The sequence below is a fragment of the Artemia franciscana genome, chromosome 2 (assembly GCF_032884065.1).
Source record: "Artemia franciscana chromosome 2, ASM3288406v1, whole genome shotgun sequence".
Taxonomy (NCBI): domain Eukaryota; kingdom Metazoa; phylum Arthropoda; class Branchiopoda; order Anostraca; family Artemiidae; genus Artemia; species Artemia franciscana.
Genome location: NC_088864.1, coordinates 41442860 through 41460483, shown reverse-complemented (window position 1 = coordinate 41460483; position 17624 = coordinate 41442860). Strand labels below are relative to the sequence as shown.

General features: G+C 36.2%; 1 protein-coding gene across 7 annotated transcripts in view; it reads left to right on the top strand.

Moving 5' to 3' along the window:
- Window positions 1-17624, top strand: part of LOC136041689 (F-actin-monooxygenase MICAL2-like) — a 127643-nt gene that overhangs the window by 34058 nt on the left and 75961 nt on the right. For all 7 annotated transcript variants that reach the window (XM_065726456.1, XM_065726442.1, XM_065726450.1 and 4 more), the window contains exon 3: window positions 5662-5763. In XM_065726456.1, the coding sequence (XP_065582528.1) occupies window positions 5662-5763 (102 nt within the window). The remainder of the gene's footprint in view (window positions 1-5661; window positions 5764-17624) is intronic.

The window sequence follows — 17624 nt, the reverse complement described above, 5'->3', positions numbered from 1 at the left end:
ACTTGGAAAACACTTAGAGTGGAGGGATCGGGATGAAACTTGGTGGGAAGAAAAAGCACAAGTCCTAGATACATGATTGACATAACCGGAACGGATTCGCTCTCTTTGGGGTAGTTGGGGGAGGGGTTAGTTCTGAAAAATTAGAAAAAATGAGGTATTTTTAACTTACGAACGGGTGATCGGATCTCAATGAAATTTGATATTTAAAAGGATATTGTGTCTCAAATCTCTTATTTTAAATCCTGACCGGATCTGGTGACATTGGGGGAAGTTTGGAGCGGGGGAACCTAAAATCATAGAAAACGTTTAGATTGGAGGGATCGGGATGAAACTTGGTGGGAAAAATAAGCGGAAGTCTTACATACGTGATTTACATAATTGGAACGGATCCGCTCTATTGTGGGGGGGGGTTAATTCTGAAAAATAAGAAAAAAATACGTATTTTTAACTTACGAAGGATTGATCGGATCTTCATGAAACTTCATATTTAGAAGGACCTCGTAACTCAGATCTCTTATTTTAAATCTCAACCGGATCAAGCAGAATCGGGGGGGGGCAGTTGGGGGGACCGGAAATCTTAGAAAATATTTAAAGCGTTGAGATCAGGATGAAACTGGATGGGAAGAATAGAAACCTGTTTAAGATACGTGACTGACATAACCGGATCGGCTTTCTTTGGTGGAATTGGGGGGGGGGATTTTGGAAATTGAGGTATTTGTAACTTACGAAAGGGTGACCAGATCTTAATGAAATTTGAAATTTAGAAGGATCTTGTGCTTTAAAGTTCTAATTTTAAATTCCGACCAGATCCTGTAACATTGGGGGGAGCTGGAGGGGGAAACCGGAATTCTTGGAAAACGTGAAAATTGGGGTATTTTTATCTTACGAATAGATGATCGGATCTTAATGAAATTTGATTTTTAGAAAGAATTCATGTGTCAGAGCTCTTATTTCAAATCCCAACCAGATCTTCTGACATTGGGGGAGTTGGAGGGGGAAATCTTGGAAAAACACTTGGAGTGGAGGAATCGGGATGAAGCTTGGTGGATAGAATAAACAAATGTCCTTGATACGTGATTGACAGAATCGTACTAGATTCGCTCTCTTTGGAGGATTTGGGGGGAGGGGTGAATTTAAACCAAATCAGTGATTTGGCGAGTTTGGTGCTTCTGGACCTGCTAGGACGATGAAAATTGGTAGGCGTGTCAGGGAGCTGCACAATTTGACTTGATAAAGTCGTTTTCTCAGATTCGACCATCTGGGGGGCTAAAGGGAGAGGAAAAATTAGAAAAAATTAGGTATTTGTAACTTACGAGTGGGTGATCGGATCTTAATGAATTATGATATTTAGAAGGACATCATGACTCAGAGCTCTTATTGTACATCTTGACCGGCATTAAGCCTCTTATTTTCCTTTTTAAATCAATCTATTGATTCATAGAATTTTGTTAGAGCTCATACCATATGATCTCTTGGCTCTTAGCTCTTCTCGCCTCGTCACAAGTGCCATATGAGCTCTTAGCTCTTGTTTTTACAGCTGTGACTTCCCCGCTTGACTAACGGTCCCAACATGTGCTATTCTATAATATCCATTGAAATCATTTACATAAATAAACAAACCCTATTATGTAACAACCAAAGAAATCCGGAAGTAAACAAACCCTATTACGTAACAACCGAAAGTAAACAAATCCTATTACGTAATGAGCTCCTGTGTTTCGAAGGAAATTAGTACCACCTGCTTCTTGAATAAATTTCTAAAGAAAGTGTCGTAACTGGGATTCGAAGGGGTACTGGCTGCTTAAAGCCATTATTCACTACTGATATGGAGCTCATTAGCTCTAATCTCAATCTTTTTTTACTCCTCCTGATACAATGTAACAGTTTTTAAAGTTTTGATGAAGGAAAAGGTTATTGGAAGATTTTTTATACTTCCGCTTTAAATACTGCCTTAGGGAATTTCAACAGCGTTATTGTTTAGATCAGGCTCAATTGAACATGGTTTTAGGGCAAATTTATATCGAAAAAAACTGTCTTGGTGTGCAAAAAATAAAATAATTGTTATTTATCATTTAACGCACAGTTATTTGTTGTTTCTTTATTAATATTAATTTTAATCAGCTAATTGTCGCATCGACCAATAACCATAAAAAGTAACACTGAGGCAAACATAGACACTATAAACCAGCATTAAAACATACTTTGTCGGAAAAAGAAATAACAAAATACATGAAGAACTGATTTAATCCTGGGTCGCTCTTTTGCACTTTAACGAATAAATTACACGTTTGCAAGATGAAGTAATATTCTTCAAAAATATTTTTCGAGAATTAGTTTCCGAAAAATTTTCGGAAAATTAGAAAAATAGTTTTCGGGAAAAGAATTGTTTTGCTTCATTAAGCCACGTCGTCTCCATACGGGAATGTTTCAATGAAGCCGAGAGGACTGCAAAAAAACTTTGTCTTGCATAGTTAGTTAGCTTGTATGAGCAACCGCGTATTTTTGGGTCATCTGATGTGTTACAAATATATACAGCGTAAATCTTTGTGTACCAGTGCAGTCATACGCTTGGGAGCACACAAACCTGGCTCCAAGGAAAGGGAACCAAAGTATTTTCCCTAAGCGGGGGGGGGGCTGTATTAGGTTTTATAATAGTATTTGAAATAGAATGTACGAAAGACAATTTTCAGCGTCATCCGAATGCTTTGGATTATCGTAGAAGTGTTTGCAGGCTGCAGTATAAGTGCTGGTAAGCGGTTTTATTGGTGAACTCAGTCAAACAGTAAATATCATTTTCCTGCCTGCGAAAACGATTAAATAAAACTTTTTTTTTAAATCAGAATTGGTCAGAAATCTAACAATCCGTTTTTATCCTATTTTCGCAGTCATGTAGACCTTGGAGAACATATCGAATTAACAAAAATAAAAAGTATGCTTGAGACTGCTGTAAAATTACCAAATAAGTCTTGTAATTATTTCTCTAATAATGGTGTTAAAGTGCAAAATAGTTTAAAGGATAGTTTATAATCAGAATCGGACAGAAAAAAGTATAACAAACCATTTTATCCTATTTTCGCAGTCATGTAGACTTTATAAATAAGGTCTAACAAACCATTTTTATCCTATCTTTGCAGTCATATAGACCTTAGAAAACATATCAAACTAACAAAAATGCAAAGTATGCTTGACGCTACTGTAAAATTACCAAATACGTTTGGTAATTTTTTGTCTAATAATAGTGTTAAAGTGCAGAATAGTGCAAAAAATAGTTTTTGAATTAGAATCGGACAGAAATAAAGTCTAACAAACCGTTTTTATCCTATTTTCGCAGTCATGTAGACCTTATGAATAGAGTCTAACAAACCGTTTTTATCCTATTTTTACAGTCATGTAGACCTTATAAATAAAGTCTAGCTAACAGTTTTTATGGCACTTGGTATTAACCAATTGGGGTCGGTTAATTCGGAAAAAATAGAAAAGAATGAAGTATTTTTAACTTACGAACGGGTGATGGGATCTTAGTGAAATTTGATGTTTGGAAGGATATCGTGTCTCAGAGCTCTTATGTTAAATCTGACCAGATCCGGTGACATTGGGGGGAGTTGGGGGAAACCTAAAATCTTGGGAAACGCTTAGAATGGAGGGATCGGGATGAAAGTTGGTGGGAAAAATAAGCAGAAGTCTTGGATACGTTATTCACATAACCGAAACGGATCTGCTCTGTTTGGGGGAGTTGGGGGTTAATTCTGAAAATTAGAAAAAATGAGGTATTTTTAACTTACGAAGGAGTGACCGGATCTTAATGAAATTTGATATTTAGAAGGAACCTATGTCTCAAAGCTCTTATTTCAAATCCCGGCCAGATCTTTTGACATTGGGGGGAGTTGGAGGGGGAACCAGAGATCTTGGAGAACGCTCATAAATGCCGTAGATACGTGATTGACGTAACCAGACTGGATCCGCTCTCTTTGGTGGAGTTAGGTGGTGGGGTTCAGTGCTTTGGTGAGTTTGGTGCTTCTGGACGTGCTAGGACGATGAAAATTCGTAGGCGTGTCAGGGAGCTGCACAAAATGACTTGATAAAGTCGTTTTCCCCGATTCGACCATTTGGGGGGCTGAAGGGAGAGAAAAAATAAGAAAAATTGATGTTTAACTTACGAGTGGGTGATCGGATCTTAATGAATTTTGATATTTAGAAGGATCTCGTGACTCAGAGCTCTTATTTTAAATCCCGACCGGCATCAAGCCTCTGATTTTCCTTTTAAAGCAATCTGTTGATTCTTAGAGTTTTACTAGAGCTCATAACATATGAGCTCTTGGCTCTTCCGACCTCGTCACAAGTGCCATATTAGCTCTTAGCCCTTGTTTCAATAAAGTCTAACAAAGGTATACTTCGACGTCTGCAGCACTTACTTCTTCGAAGACTTCTAACTATATATTATTCGTTGGTTTATCCGTATATTTCCTACGGCTGCCTCCTTAGGAACAGCAACTTCCTATGCAACTATAGAAGATTGCAAGTTCTACAAAATAAAGCTTTTAGAATGATCGGTAGGTATGTCCAGGATGTACATGACACCTGTGCATGTTTTGGGTCCCTGAAGCTCCTCAGTGTAGGTCCGATAAGAGATTACCAAGATGCAGTATTTATGTTTCAGTGTATGAATGTTTTAACCCCTGATGTTTTTAAGAGTTTTTACCAAATTAATAGTGACCTGCATAATTATGGAACTAGCCAAAGTGATAATATAGCTGTTGATTTGCATCGTGGTACCAGGTCTTCATTTTCAATGAAACGCCTGGGTCGATCTGTATGGAATGAGCTACCATTGAGCCTTAGGGGGGTGGAACACGTACCTCAGTTTAGAAAGAATTTGAAAGATTACTTTTTGGGGGAATTTGCTGTATTTATTATGACTAGTAAGTTGGGTAGGGGAGGAAGAGGAGCTGGAGTAGTAAGGGGTGGTGGGAAGGCAAGGGTGCTCAAGGGCTAAGATGGGGTTGAGAGGGCTGGGTGGGGCAGGGGAGGGGAGTATTGAAGAGTGATGGGGACTGTATTTGTTATTATTATTGTTTTTTATATTTTTATTTGTCAATTATTATTTTTAATTCAGCTATTTGTTTATTTATCTATTTTTTCATATATATAGATTATAGTTTATTTATTTTTGGTTTATTTATAATAGTTCTAATTAAATAGTTGAAGTTTAAGTAAGCAGTCGAGTTAATTGGTAAGTAGTCACGTGGACTTTAACGCGACCAGAAACCCTCATAGGTTGTCTCCAACGCGAAAGTGTTGTTTGATTTATTTATTTGTTTGTGAATTTGGAATAATAGACTTATGAACTATGAACTATAACTAACTATGAACTGAAAACATCCAGGGGATCATTCTTTTTGGAACTTGCACCTCAAGTGCAACATACACCTGGCTTTACGATCGGTCCGATTCTGATTTCAAGTATCTGTGAACACTTTGATATGTTTCCATCGGGTGAGGTTTTTTCTGAGCTTACGACTAGTGAGATGGCTTTCCGCTAAAGAATAGGTGTATTGACGCTTGGAGATCATTTCTGAAATAACTTCAAAACTAAAAAAAAGAATCTTCTAAGTTTAGGAAATAGTATAGCTCATGACTCATGTATTTTGTTTTTCCCCACAGAAATCTTTAAACAATTGGAAGGCTAATACATTATGGAGCAAACTTGATAAACGGGCACAGCAAAAGGTTTACGAAGGTGGACGAGCCTGCTCTGGCAAAAAGGTAGTCAATTTTTCTTCTTTTTACTTGCTTCTTTTAAAACAAGTTTCTACTTATCGTTCATTTTACGATAAGCAAAGAAAAAAAGTCGACAGCCCTTCACTCTCTTGTAAGCACGATCCATCCTCAACATACAGAAAAAGAACTCTATAGATTGCACGAAATCCTCTTTTTCTCATTATTCGAATCTAATTATTTTTATGAAAAAAAGTTTTCCCAAAAAATACCATTCCTTAGTTATACAAATTTTTAACATTGCCCTGCGGAACGGCCATCAACACCCCTACACAATGGGGAAAAACAAGGACCGTTTTGCTGCCTAGCCTTGCCTATGCACTTCCGTCTTTCTCCAAACGGTATGCGTCCTCTCTCATGCTTACCAAGTAACCCGACTCATACCTACGAGACCTGCTTTAAAATTGTGTTTTCAGTAAAGCGCTAGTTTTCTATAATCCTATAAACATGGGGCGATGTAATTAGTTGGTTTATATGTACTAATATTATTGATATATAATAGACAGAATGTGAAGCAATAATTTTGTTCGTTTCAAGTTTCAGCTTCGCTCTTTACTTCCCTAAAAAACTTAGTTTTTTAAAATCAATCTTTGTCCGTTTATAATTTAAATTTAATTTAGAAGCTCCGCTATCGTGATCTTTTCTTTTTTTTGGGGGGGGGGCAGCCCTCTCATATACTGAATAATTTCTGATTGTTTTAAGTTTTAATGTCGCTCTTTACTTTCAGTTGAAAAAACTTTGGTACTATCTTGTTATATAGAACACACGCGAGATATTATATCGCAAACATGAGGCAATAACCGGTTTTCATGGCCTTTATTCCAGACAATTTGCTTCGGGTCAGTGGGAAAATTTATTGTAGCTATATTTTAATAAACATTTAGTTGATATTTTGGTTAGGTTACGTCAGGTTAGAATAGGTTTGTTTAGGTTACGTATTTAATATATGCTATGCTTTATCCCCCTAATGTGGAAATATATATCCAAAATTTGTTTCTAAATTATTATATTTTTTTATCTTGGAGGCATATTTCATTATCATTAACCTAACTTCAATTCTCACGTGTGTTCTATATAACAAGGAAGTACCAAAACTGTTTATTTAATTTCTGGTCGTTTTTCAAATAATGCCGAGGAATCCATACTAAACAAAGTGGTGTACACGATTTTTGAAGGTGTTCAACCTAGACAGTTAGGAAAGAGTGACTATTTTTCTAAAAAGATTTTTAAGGTTTTCAAAACCTAAGGGAAATGTTGGTATGTCTAAATTATTTTACTAATCATCTCCCCCGTCCCTCCTGATAAACACCAAAGAACTTCAGACATACTGGTATGAAATAGCAATAAACAAAAAAAGTTGAAAAGTAACCCGAGTACTAGAAAAATATCACAGAAAAAAAAATGCAAATAGGTTTTTAGTGCTATGATCTCTCTATATACATTTTCAAATAGTTTTATTATGTCTGTCAAATAGTATAAAAAGTAAGTAATATGAATAAATAAATATAATGATAAGTAATCCTTCTTTGAAGATACAACTTTGAGTGGTTCCAGAACCATATGCCTACACTTTTCCAACCCCTAAGTGGGAAGGGGTTGAGGTCCGGGGCGTATTTTTTTCCCAAAAATAGTGTATGGAACATTTCGCAATTAACAAAAAAAAAAAAAAATAGTGAATTGGCAGAAAAATAATCATGTGTAAGGAAAAAACAGGAAAAAAACAGGAAAACTATGGGAAAATAACATAAAATAACTATAGGAAAATAACAGGAAAAAAAACGATCAAGGATTTGATCCCTTGTCATTCTGATTAAAAGTTTAAGGCCCTAGTAACTGAACTACGGCGGCTGATGATCGAATTACAATCTATTTGTTTTTATAGGATCATAATTGTGTAACAGTACTTATGCATTATACGGCCAACCCTCAAGCTCTTCATCCCATTGACGCACTGTGAAACCCGTTTCTTTCGTTAGTTTCTTTCAGCTTAGCGTGAGATAAGACAACAACAAGTGACAGAATTGATGGGGAAAATATAATTTGGGCTATATATTTGCACAGTAGAAGGGGATGGGGTAAAACAATTCTTGCTTCCTAATATGCAGAATAATTGCACCTTACACATTTGACATGCAGACCTGCTATACTTTACCTCCATCCCCCCTAATGCAAAATATATAGTTTTTCTCTAAAGTTTTTTATTTTCATCATACTTAGGTATATTTGAATACCTAATATAGGGACATAGAGGGATTATGGAGGGTTATGTCGTCACCAAAAGCATAGTTATCGGACCTTATTCAGAAAATACATTTGTAATTCGCTATTATAAAACGTTGAGTTAATTCAAGTCTCTATAATAAAGAGTGAGAGCATTACACTATATTTGGTGAAGCTGAATTTTTACGAACAGGAGGAGGGGAGGAGGTACGTCAAGGAACAGTCATTTGAAATTCCAATATTCAACTATTCATAAATTTCTTCCTCTTAAGAGCATTCGATATCTTAAAAATCATTTTGCGCGCCTCAATGTCGGCTGACCGTGTGAAAGAGTTCATACTGAATTCTCCCAACGGACTAATGAGACTTACTAAGGGGGCTGGGAGGGGAAGTATACTGGAGGGGCTTTTGTAAATCTCCAGATAAGGGTTTTGGACACTATTTTTATAATGGTACCGTTCTATGTTTCAAAGCTTTTCTTATTAAAAAATGGCACCAAAAGTGCCGTTTTCAGTGCTATATGGCACTTAAGGATGGTAGAACCGATAAAAAGTACGTAAATATGAGCAATAGCTTTCAGATGAGCCCTTGAAAATATCTTTAAGAAGTTTTGGTAGACCACTAGTCCTAGTTTTTCCAATTAAGACATGACACCAAAGTGCCATCTTTAGTGCCATTTGGCATTTACAGATGGTGGAATTTATGGGAAACTGTCGACATGAGAAATAGCTTTTACATGAGCTATTAAACATATGTCTACGGCGTTTGGTTGCCCACTAGCCCCACCCTTTGAGAAATGGTACAAAAGTGTCATTTTTAGTGCCATATGGTGCTTGTAAATGATGGAGTTTATAAAAAACACGTAGATATAAAAAATAGCTTTTAAACGAGCCATTAAAAATCTCTCTGTGATATTCTGATAAACCGCTAGCCCTGAAAAAAAAAAAAAAAAAAAAAAAAAAAAAAAAAAAAAAAAAAAAAAAAAAAAAAAAAAAAAAAAAAAAAAAAAAAAAAAAAAAAAAAAAAGGAGACAGATCAGTGCTACCCCTGCAAAAAAGTGATTTTCCTTATTGTTCAGGTTGGAGGGCTTGAATGTCCCTATTCAAGGTTTTCGACTATGCTGATTCCAATGCTATACTTTCATTTTGATCTGACGCCGTTTTCGAGGGTTTTCAGGGTTTTTTTTTTCGAAGTGTCAGATGGCAATTTTTTCCCTAGGTAGTTTTTTTCTAAATGTAGTTTTTAACTTTTGGTTACTATTGGCTGTTGGTCGCTCTTTACTAGGTTGCAGCTACCGCTGTAACCATGATATATAATTTGGGCTATATATTTGCACATAACGGTGGGGGGATGGGTAAAGTACTTGGACAGTTTGAAGTCAGAAAGCAATTCTTTCTTCATAATATCTAGAATACTTTTACCTAACACGTTTTGCATACATGCCAGCTATACTTTACCCCTCCCCCAATCCTAATCTGCAAATATATAGCCCAAATTTGTTTCTAAAGTAACAAAAAAGAAACTGAAAAAAAAACAAAAACGGTTTGTTCTCGAGGTTTACACAACGTAAACTTGAGTGAGTGGGCGCATAAAGCACAAGTACTAAAATCCCTTCCCCCCCCACGGAAATTAAACAAATAAAACTCAAATAAAATTCTCAAATTTGGAAAGCCTTATTTTCCGCGGGGTGGGGGGGGGTATATGCTGGTCACCGATAAAAACAGGGTTCCAGACTGAAGCCTGGTTGGATTTTTTTTATCTTAAGATTCGTAGATTTTTCGTATGATATTATAATGGAAATGACACTAAAATCAATATTAGGAATTACATTCCAGAGCTGGAAGAAAGAGAAAATGCTCTTTAAGTTTCGGGTACTTGTTTATTATACCAACCACGCTCAAGAAGTGAAGTTAGGTTAATCATAATGACCAGTTCAATCATAATGAAATATACAAAGTATGATGAAAATATAATACTTTAGTAACAAATGTATGGAAATTACAACAAAATCGTGTGAAAATCAGGCCTCCCAGAACGCATTATAGTAAATACCTAACCTAAACAACTCTATATATTAAATATTTAATTGAAATGTACCTGCGTAGTCATTTATCTATCTCACTCAGGCTAAGCGAATTATCTCCTAGTGCGCGCAGTGAAACCGATTTTAAACCAATCAAGAGTAACACTGCGGTCGATATACTACAGAAGTGCCAAGTTTCGTTCTAAGAAAGTAGGCCTATAATGATATTAAAAATAAGATTTGAATAATTGACAAGGGAATAACACCCGTGGACCCCCTCGCCCCACCTGAAAACTTTTGATTTTCCTTTTTCGTGTTAAATCTTGTATTTTTGTATTCCAATTGGTAAATATTGAATAATCAAACAATTCATGGTAACGAACTGTAGTAAGGAGTGATCCGGCTCAATAGTAACCGAAACTCTAAAAATAGAATTTTGATACCAATAGTTACATCAAAAGAATTGCATTTAAATGCTGATTTTAAATATATAAGTTTCATTGAGATTAGTCTTACCCATTAAAAGTTACGAGCCAGAGAAAATTTGCCTCATTTTAGAAAATACGGTGAAACGCCCCCTAAAAGTTATACAATCTTAACTAAAATCATACCATCAGATTAAGCGTATCAGAGAACCATATTATAGAAGTTTCAAGCTCCTATCTACAAAAATGTGGAATTTCGCATTTTTTGCCAGAAGACAGATCACGGATGCGTGTTTATTTGTTGTTTTTTTTTTTCCCAGGGGTGATCGTATCGATTCAGTGGTCCTAGAATGTCGTGAGAGGACTCATTCTAACGGAAATTAAAAGTTCTAGTGCTCGTTTTAAGTGACCAAAAAAAAATGGAGGGCACCTAGACCTCTCCCACGCTCATTTTCCCCCCAAAGTCACCGGATCAAAATTCTGAGATAGCCATTTTATTCACCTTAGTCGAAAAACCTAATAACTACGTCTTTGGGGACGACTTACTCCCCACAATGCCCGTGGGAGGGGCTGCAAGTTACAAACTTCGACCTGTGTTTACATATAGTAATGGTTATTGAGAAGTGTACAGACGTTTTCAGGTTTTTTTTTGGTTTGGGGGAGGTTTATTTGTAAGTAAAAAAAATGAACAACCAAAAATTTACCAATTCTAATATGAAGGTTCATGATTTTCCCCTGGGTACATAGGCTTGCCAAAAACACACAATGCATTTATTCCTACATGTGCCATTGTTTTTAAAAAATGGCTGTCAGTTTGTTTGTCTGTTAAAAACTAGGGTAATGAAACGGTAAGAGAGGTGTTCGAATAGTTATAGCCTACCTCTATTATTTACGTCAGTACTTATAAACCTGGCTACAAGTTCGAGTTCAAGTTTTTTTGATTTTGCACAAAAATCGTAAAGATCATACAAGTACTGTGGAGAAAAAGAATCGTACATGCAATGCTTGTCAAAAAAATTTACTACAGTAAGAACAACTACGTACCCTATAAAACTATCAAAATATATTATAACTTTATTTATCTGAGCTGTAAAAAAATGACATGCTATCTACCAAATAATGTTATGAAAAAACAACCCAAAAATGACAAACCATATGACTCCATTAATCGAGAACAATTCAAGCTGAAATTATTGTTTGAAGCCCACATCAGCATGGAACTGTTTCAAACAGTTCTTTGTTGCTAGTTTGTTACTTAGGACTCCTGTACATCTCAAAATCTGTGTGGTGTTAAAATTTTTTAAGCAACTGAAGAAGTTCTTCTCTGTGATTCCAAGTTCAATTCGCAAGGAAACAGATCCTAAATCGAATTATCCTGCTTCTCTGATCAAGAAGATGATGATGATGAACAAATTAAAGGAAACCCCCCAAAAATTTCCCTAAAAGTCCATGGGAGAGGAAAAATCCCTAGAAAATCCCCAAATCCCTAAAAAAACTCTCGCCCCTAAAAGACTTAAAAAATCCCCATTTTAGGGGGGAAATCCCCATAGTGGAAGCACTGAAACAGTGTAAAACGGTATCCAAGATTCCATATCAGATTTTTTTTTCTTCTGCTTTGTCTCAAGAGACTAGCGCCTTTGCTTAAGGGTAAACAAAGCCCCTGCTATCCTATGATATCCAAAGTGATTTTCATTGTTCAAGATGAAGGACGATAATTCTTCTCTACAAAGAAATTGGGGGTCATTGGGGCCCTGGAGGAGGACTCAGGGCCTTTTCTCTATCCAAGATTCCATATCAGATTTTTTTTTTCTTCTGCTTTGTCTCAAGAGACTAGCGCCTTTGCTTAAGGGTAAACAAAGCCCCTGCTATCCTATGATATCCAAAGTGATTTTCATTGTTCAAGATGAAGGGCGGTAATTCTTCTCTACAAAGAGGGATCTAGAGCAAAATCTTGGGGGAAGGGGCAATGTGACCGGGGCACTAATAATTGACAAAATCGACAAGTTTATTTAAAACAGAAAAAATGTATTTAGGGTGCCAAAAATTTTGGGGGGACCGGGTCCTCTCTAGATCCTCCTTCCCCTGGATCATCTTATACATGGTTTCCAGCCATGCTAATTCCAGTGGTGCACTTTTAATTTGATCCGATGCCATTTCTTGTGGGGTCTTTGACAAATTTGTTTTCAAATATTGGGAAACCATAGAAAATGTTGGAAATATTGGAAAACTATGATCGAAAAAAACACCCGGTACTAATATGCCCCATCCCAATACCTGACTAATACCAGTACGCCCAATGACAATGTGGCCATACCGACGATACGCGTGACGATACGTCCGATATCAATACAGCGTACAGCTCCTTCCCCAGGGACTATAGAAGGTCTTATCAAAAAACCGCAGGTATTGGACCTTTTAACTATGTTGAACAAAATGGATATCTAAAAATTTTGATTGGATGACCTTGGGGTGGGGCCTGTAGGGAGGGGTGATAATTGTAATGAATACATCCGGGAAGGTATCATTTTCGTGATGAAATGGTCCTGAGCACGTCGATTTTCCATTACTGGGCTTGCGCATGAGTTTGGGTCCCCACATTCCCATCGAGGACCTCATGTCCCCCTCCAAGGCCCCGAGTCCTCCTCCAGGGCCCCAATGACCCCCAATTTCTTTTTGAACATCGAAATTTTTCAACTTTTTTTTTCAACACATTTTTTTTGTATAGAATTTTTTGGAATGTAGAATTTTCTTGGGACTTCGAACTATTTTGGAACATATAATTTTTGGACTTAGGATTATTTTTGAGCGCTGAAAATTTCCTGATATGCTTCCGAAGATTTCAATGATGCGTTATCCGGTATTGCGTAATTATTCCTGTTGTCAGTGAAACAATAGAATACATCCTGTGGCAGCCCGCACATCTAGATTTCTTAGACACAGATACTGTTGCAGTCCATACTGCGATGCATTATTGGAGTTGCCAACACCTTTTTGACATCATTCCAAAAATATACATCCTGGCTTCTGAGACTTTCTTGGTATTTTTCCGAGAATTTCAAGAATGATGCGTTATTTGGCATTGCGTAATCATTCATGGTGTCAGTGAAACAATACAATACATCCTGTGACAACCCTCAAATCTGTTGTTTTGAGATAATGACTGAGTCAACAACATTTTTAGCTTCTAAGCAGTTTTCCATTGATTTTATAAAATTTTTGAGTTTTTTGGGACTTGTTTTTATTACTTTTGGACACAGAATTTTTGTGGGAATTGGAATTATTTTGGGACACCGAAAATTTCTTGGTATATTTCCAAGAATTTCAAGAATGATGCGTTATCTGGCATTGTGTAATTATTCATTTTGTGAGTGAAACAATACAATACATCATGTGACAGCCCTCACATCTGGTCTTTTGAGACACAGTTACTGTGGCAGCCCATACTCCGATTGGAGATGCCAACACCTTTTTTGGCATCACTCAAAGAATATGTATCCTGATTTATGATAATTTCTTGGCATGTTTCCGAGAATTTATTGGCATTTCATTTCTATGGCATGAAATTATTTTTATTATTTTTTGACTTGGAATTTTTTTGGATACTTGGAAATATTTTGGGACATTGAGATTTTCTTATTTTAAATTTCAAATTACTCATGAGAATTTCGTTATTATTGTTCTTGTCAGTGAAGCAATGCAATACATCATGTGACAGCCCTCACATCTGGTCTTTTGAGACAAAGATACTGTGGCAGTCCATAATCTGATGTACTATTGGAATTGCTAACACCTTTTTTGGCATCATTCCAAGAATATACGGGAGGATTTCCAAGAATTTCTTGGTATGTTTCCCAGAATTTCAAGAATGATGCGTTATCTGGTATTGCGCAATCATTCATGTTGTTAGTGAAACAATACAATACATCCTGTGACAGCCCTCACATCTGGTCATTTTAGATAACAGCTGAGTCAACAAAATTTTTAGCTTTTAAGCAGTTTTTCGTTGATTTTATGAAGTTTATGGGATTTTTTGGGACTTAGAACTGTTATTTTTTTGACTTCAATTTGTTTGGGGACTTCCAATTGTTTTGGGACACCGAGAAGTTCTTGATATGTTTCCGAGAATTAAAAGAATGATGCGTTATCTGGTATTGCTTAATTATTCATGTTGTCAGTGAAATAAAACAATACATCCTGTGACAGCCCTGACGTCTGGTCTTTTGAGACACAGATACTGTGGCAGTCTATTCCCCTATGTACTATTTGACTTGTTAGCCCATTTTTTGGCTTCATTCCAAGAATATGCATCCTGGTTTCCGAGAATTTCATGGCACGTTTCAGAGGATTTCAAGAATGATGCCTTATCTGATATTGCGTAATTATTCATGTTGTCAGCGAAGATTTCCATCACCTAATACCCATTTCCATCCTAGGCGAGGTCAAAAGGGGTAAAAATACCATTTGTGGTATTATGATTATATAATACACAACTGGAAAAGTCGTTTCCTATCATTTCAAGTCCGGGGAGACCAAAATGACATTAGAATTGGAAAACTCTGTCACTAAGCATCCCACTCAGGGGTATATCTAGAGTAATTGTTTTTGGGGGAGGGGGCTAATATGAAAAGGGTGCCAATAAGAAAAATCATGTGGGGGCAAAGTGACAAGGGCACCAGAAACTAACCAAATTGACAAATTCACTTGAGAAAAAAGCGAAAAACAAGGAATGAGGGCACTGGAAAGAATCTTGGGGTAGGGGCCCGGGTTCCCTTCCGCCGGCTTCCCTGGATCCGCCAGTGACCCACTTTTCCTGTTTTTATTAATTACATATATTCAGTTACATATATTCAAGTGCTATGTATAACGAGTGTTGTTTGTGCTTTGCTGAATACATAGTTTGAATACTTTATCTTTTTTCATCTTTAACTTATTAAATTATGGTGCTAATACTTTAAGGAAGTTTTTGTTTTTATATTTCGGAGTATTTGAAACAATCAGTCTAGTTTCTTATTTTGAATATTCTATATGCTTTCAATAATTTTTTCTTTGTTCGAAGACGATTCTTTTGAAATGTATAGAAAATCAATTGGCAAGTCACCTACCGATTCACCAACTCAAAATATTGTCTCGGAAAACTGAACAGATTACTTCAAAAATAACCAATTAACTTTTAAAAGTTTTTGTACCAGGGGACCTAGCTCGCTAAGTGAAGCGAATTTTAGACAATAAAAAAGTGTCCTACGTATTACCCCATTGAAAATTCCCCGTCGGAAATACAATCCTCCCGTACCGTAATTCGCACAAGAAAAATTTATTTTATATAATTCCTCTATGTTTAGTTTTATTGACATTAATTTTTTTTCTTTTTTGCCTAGTCAATTCGTGAACTGGTGTCCCTGGACTATACAAAATCCAAAAATCCAGTGAAAAAAACGATATTTTTAGTTGAATATCTTTCGAATCTCACTCTCAAAGCTCCATTCATCTGTTCTGTCACCTTGTAAGGCGGCTAATTAATTAAATAGTCGCTACATGCAAATTAGATACAAATAGGAGAAAATTAACCCAGGTCGGATTGTTGAAGAATAGTACTGACGTGATTGATATTCACTCACACTTGTCTAACTGCCAATCTTCAATTTAACAAGTCTTCTGGTTTTTGGATCTGTACTTTCGTTTAGCAGACGATTTAAGGGAAGTCTATTACGGGCACAAGGAGGGGGAAACGGATGAGGGAGAATTTTTGCGAGAGAATTTTCGGAAGTCACAACGCATAATTCTAAGAAATAGTTTTTTTTTCCATTTCTTTAAATTTGATTTGTATTTTGTGTGTTTTGTATTTTTCTGTTTTGCTGTTGTTATTACAGATAAATAATACATTGTTTAAAGCAGGCACATACGCAGGATTTTTTTCGGGGGGGGGGGGGGCAAAACCTTCGAAACAGCAGATATAAAGTAGTATATTTTTTTATTTAGTAATGCAAAAAGCGCGTATATCGGAAAATACAGATTAACTTCAATCTGTAGTATTGTAGCGGATGGGGGGGAAGAAGACTGAAGCCTCAAAAGTACATTTTAGGGTCAGGTTATGTTCAGGGCGATTTAGAACCAGTGATTGATCTATTATATCCCACTGAAAGGGAAATTTTAGGGTTAACAGTGCAATATGGGTGCTGTAGGGGGTAGTTCTTCTATTGCAAAAACGCAGATTTTAATGAAAAATGATAGTTTCCAAAATTGATCCATTAAAAGCTCTACTTTATCCTGAAATGGGGGGATAAACGCCCTAATATCAAGGATAATTCTATTTTACTGTGGAAAGCAAACTCTCTTTACAAAAAAATAACAGTACAATCGCTAATTACTTCAAAGAGGGTAAAAAGTTAGACAGAAAATGGGTTAATAATCGGGCAGTGACTTGACCGGATAATTTCATGCTGTAAAATCCCCCCAAAAAGGCTTCACACATGGATCTAGATTCTTAATAAATGTCCTATTTTTGCCAGAAATCCCAAGAAACCATGGGGAAATTAAACATTTCACAAAATTTTCGGGGGGGGGGCGAAGGCCCCCCCCCCCCCCTGCGTACGTGCCAGGTTCAAAGCATATCATTTCAGTAAAATGCAAATAAGGGGTACTATTGATCCATTGATCAGATAGTAGCTTAACTAACTTTAGTTAGTCTAGCATTGACTTATTCTACGCCTTTGTTTCGGCTCGTTTTAGATTTTGATATTGCTCTTTACTGTCTATAAAAAATTCTTTTCTTGAAAATGATTTTTTAGAATTGAAATATGTAAGAATTGTATTCGCTACTCTCTTGTTTTTCAATTTAAATGTTTGTACACTTTAATTAGTCTTTTTTGGGCTCAAGTTCACTTTTATTTGACAACTTTTACTTATAGTAATTACCTTTATTCTAGAGTCTTACCTCATTTGAATATTATTTGAAATCTTGCAATTGCTGCTCATAGACATGTTAGCCTTTAATAAATTAAATAAAAAAAACAAGTTTTTTTAAATGAAAGTAAGGAGCGACATTAAAACTTAAAACGAACAGAAATTACTCCGTATATGAAAGGGTCTTTTCTTCCTCGACACCCCGCTCCTTGCGCTAAAGTTTTTTATTGTTTTAAAAAGTAGAGTTGCGAGAAAGAATCAAACTTTAGCGCAAGGAGCGG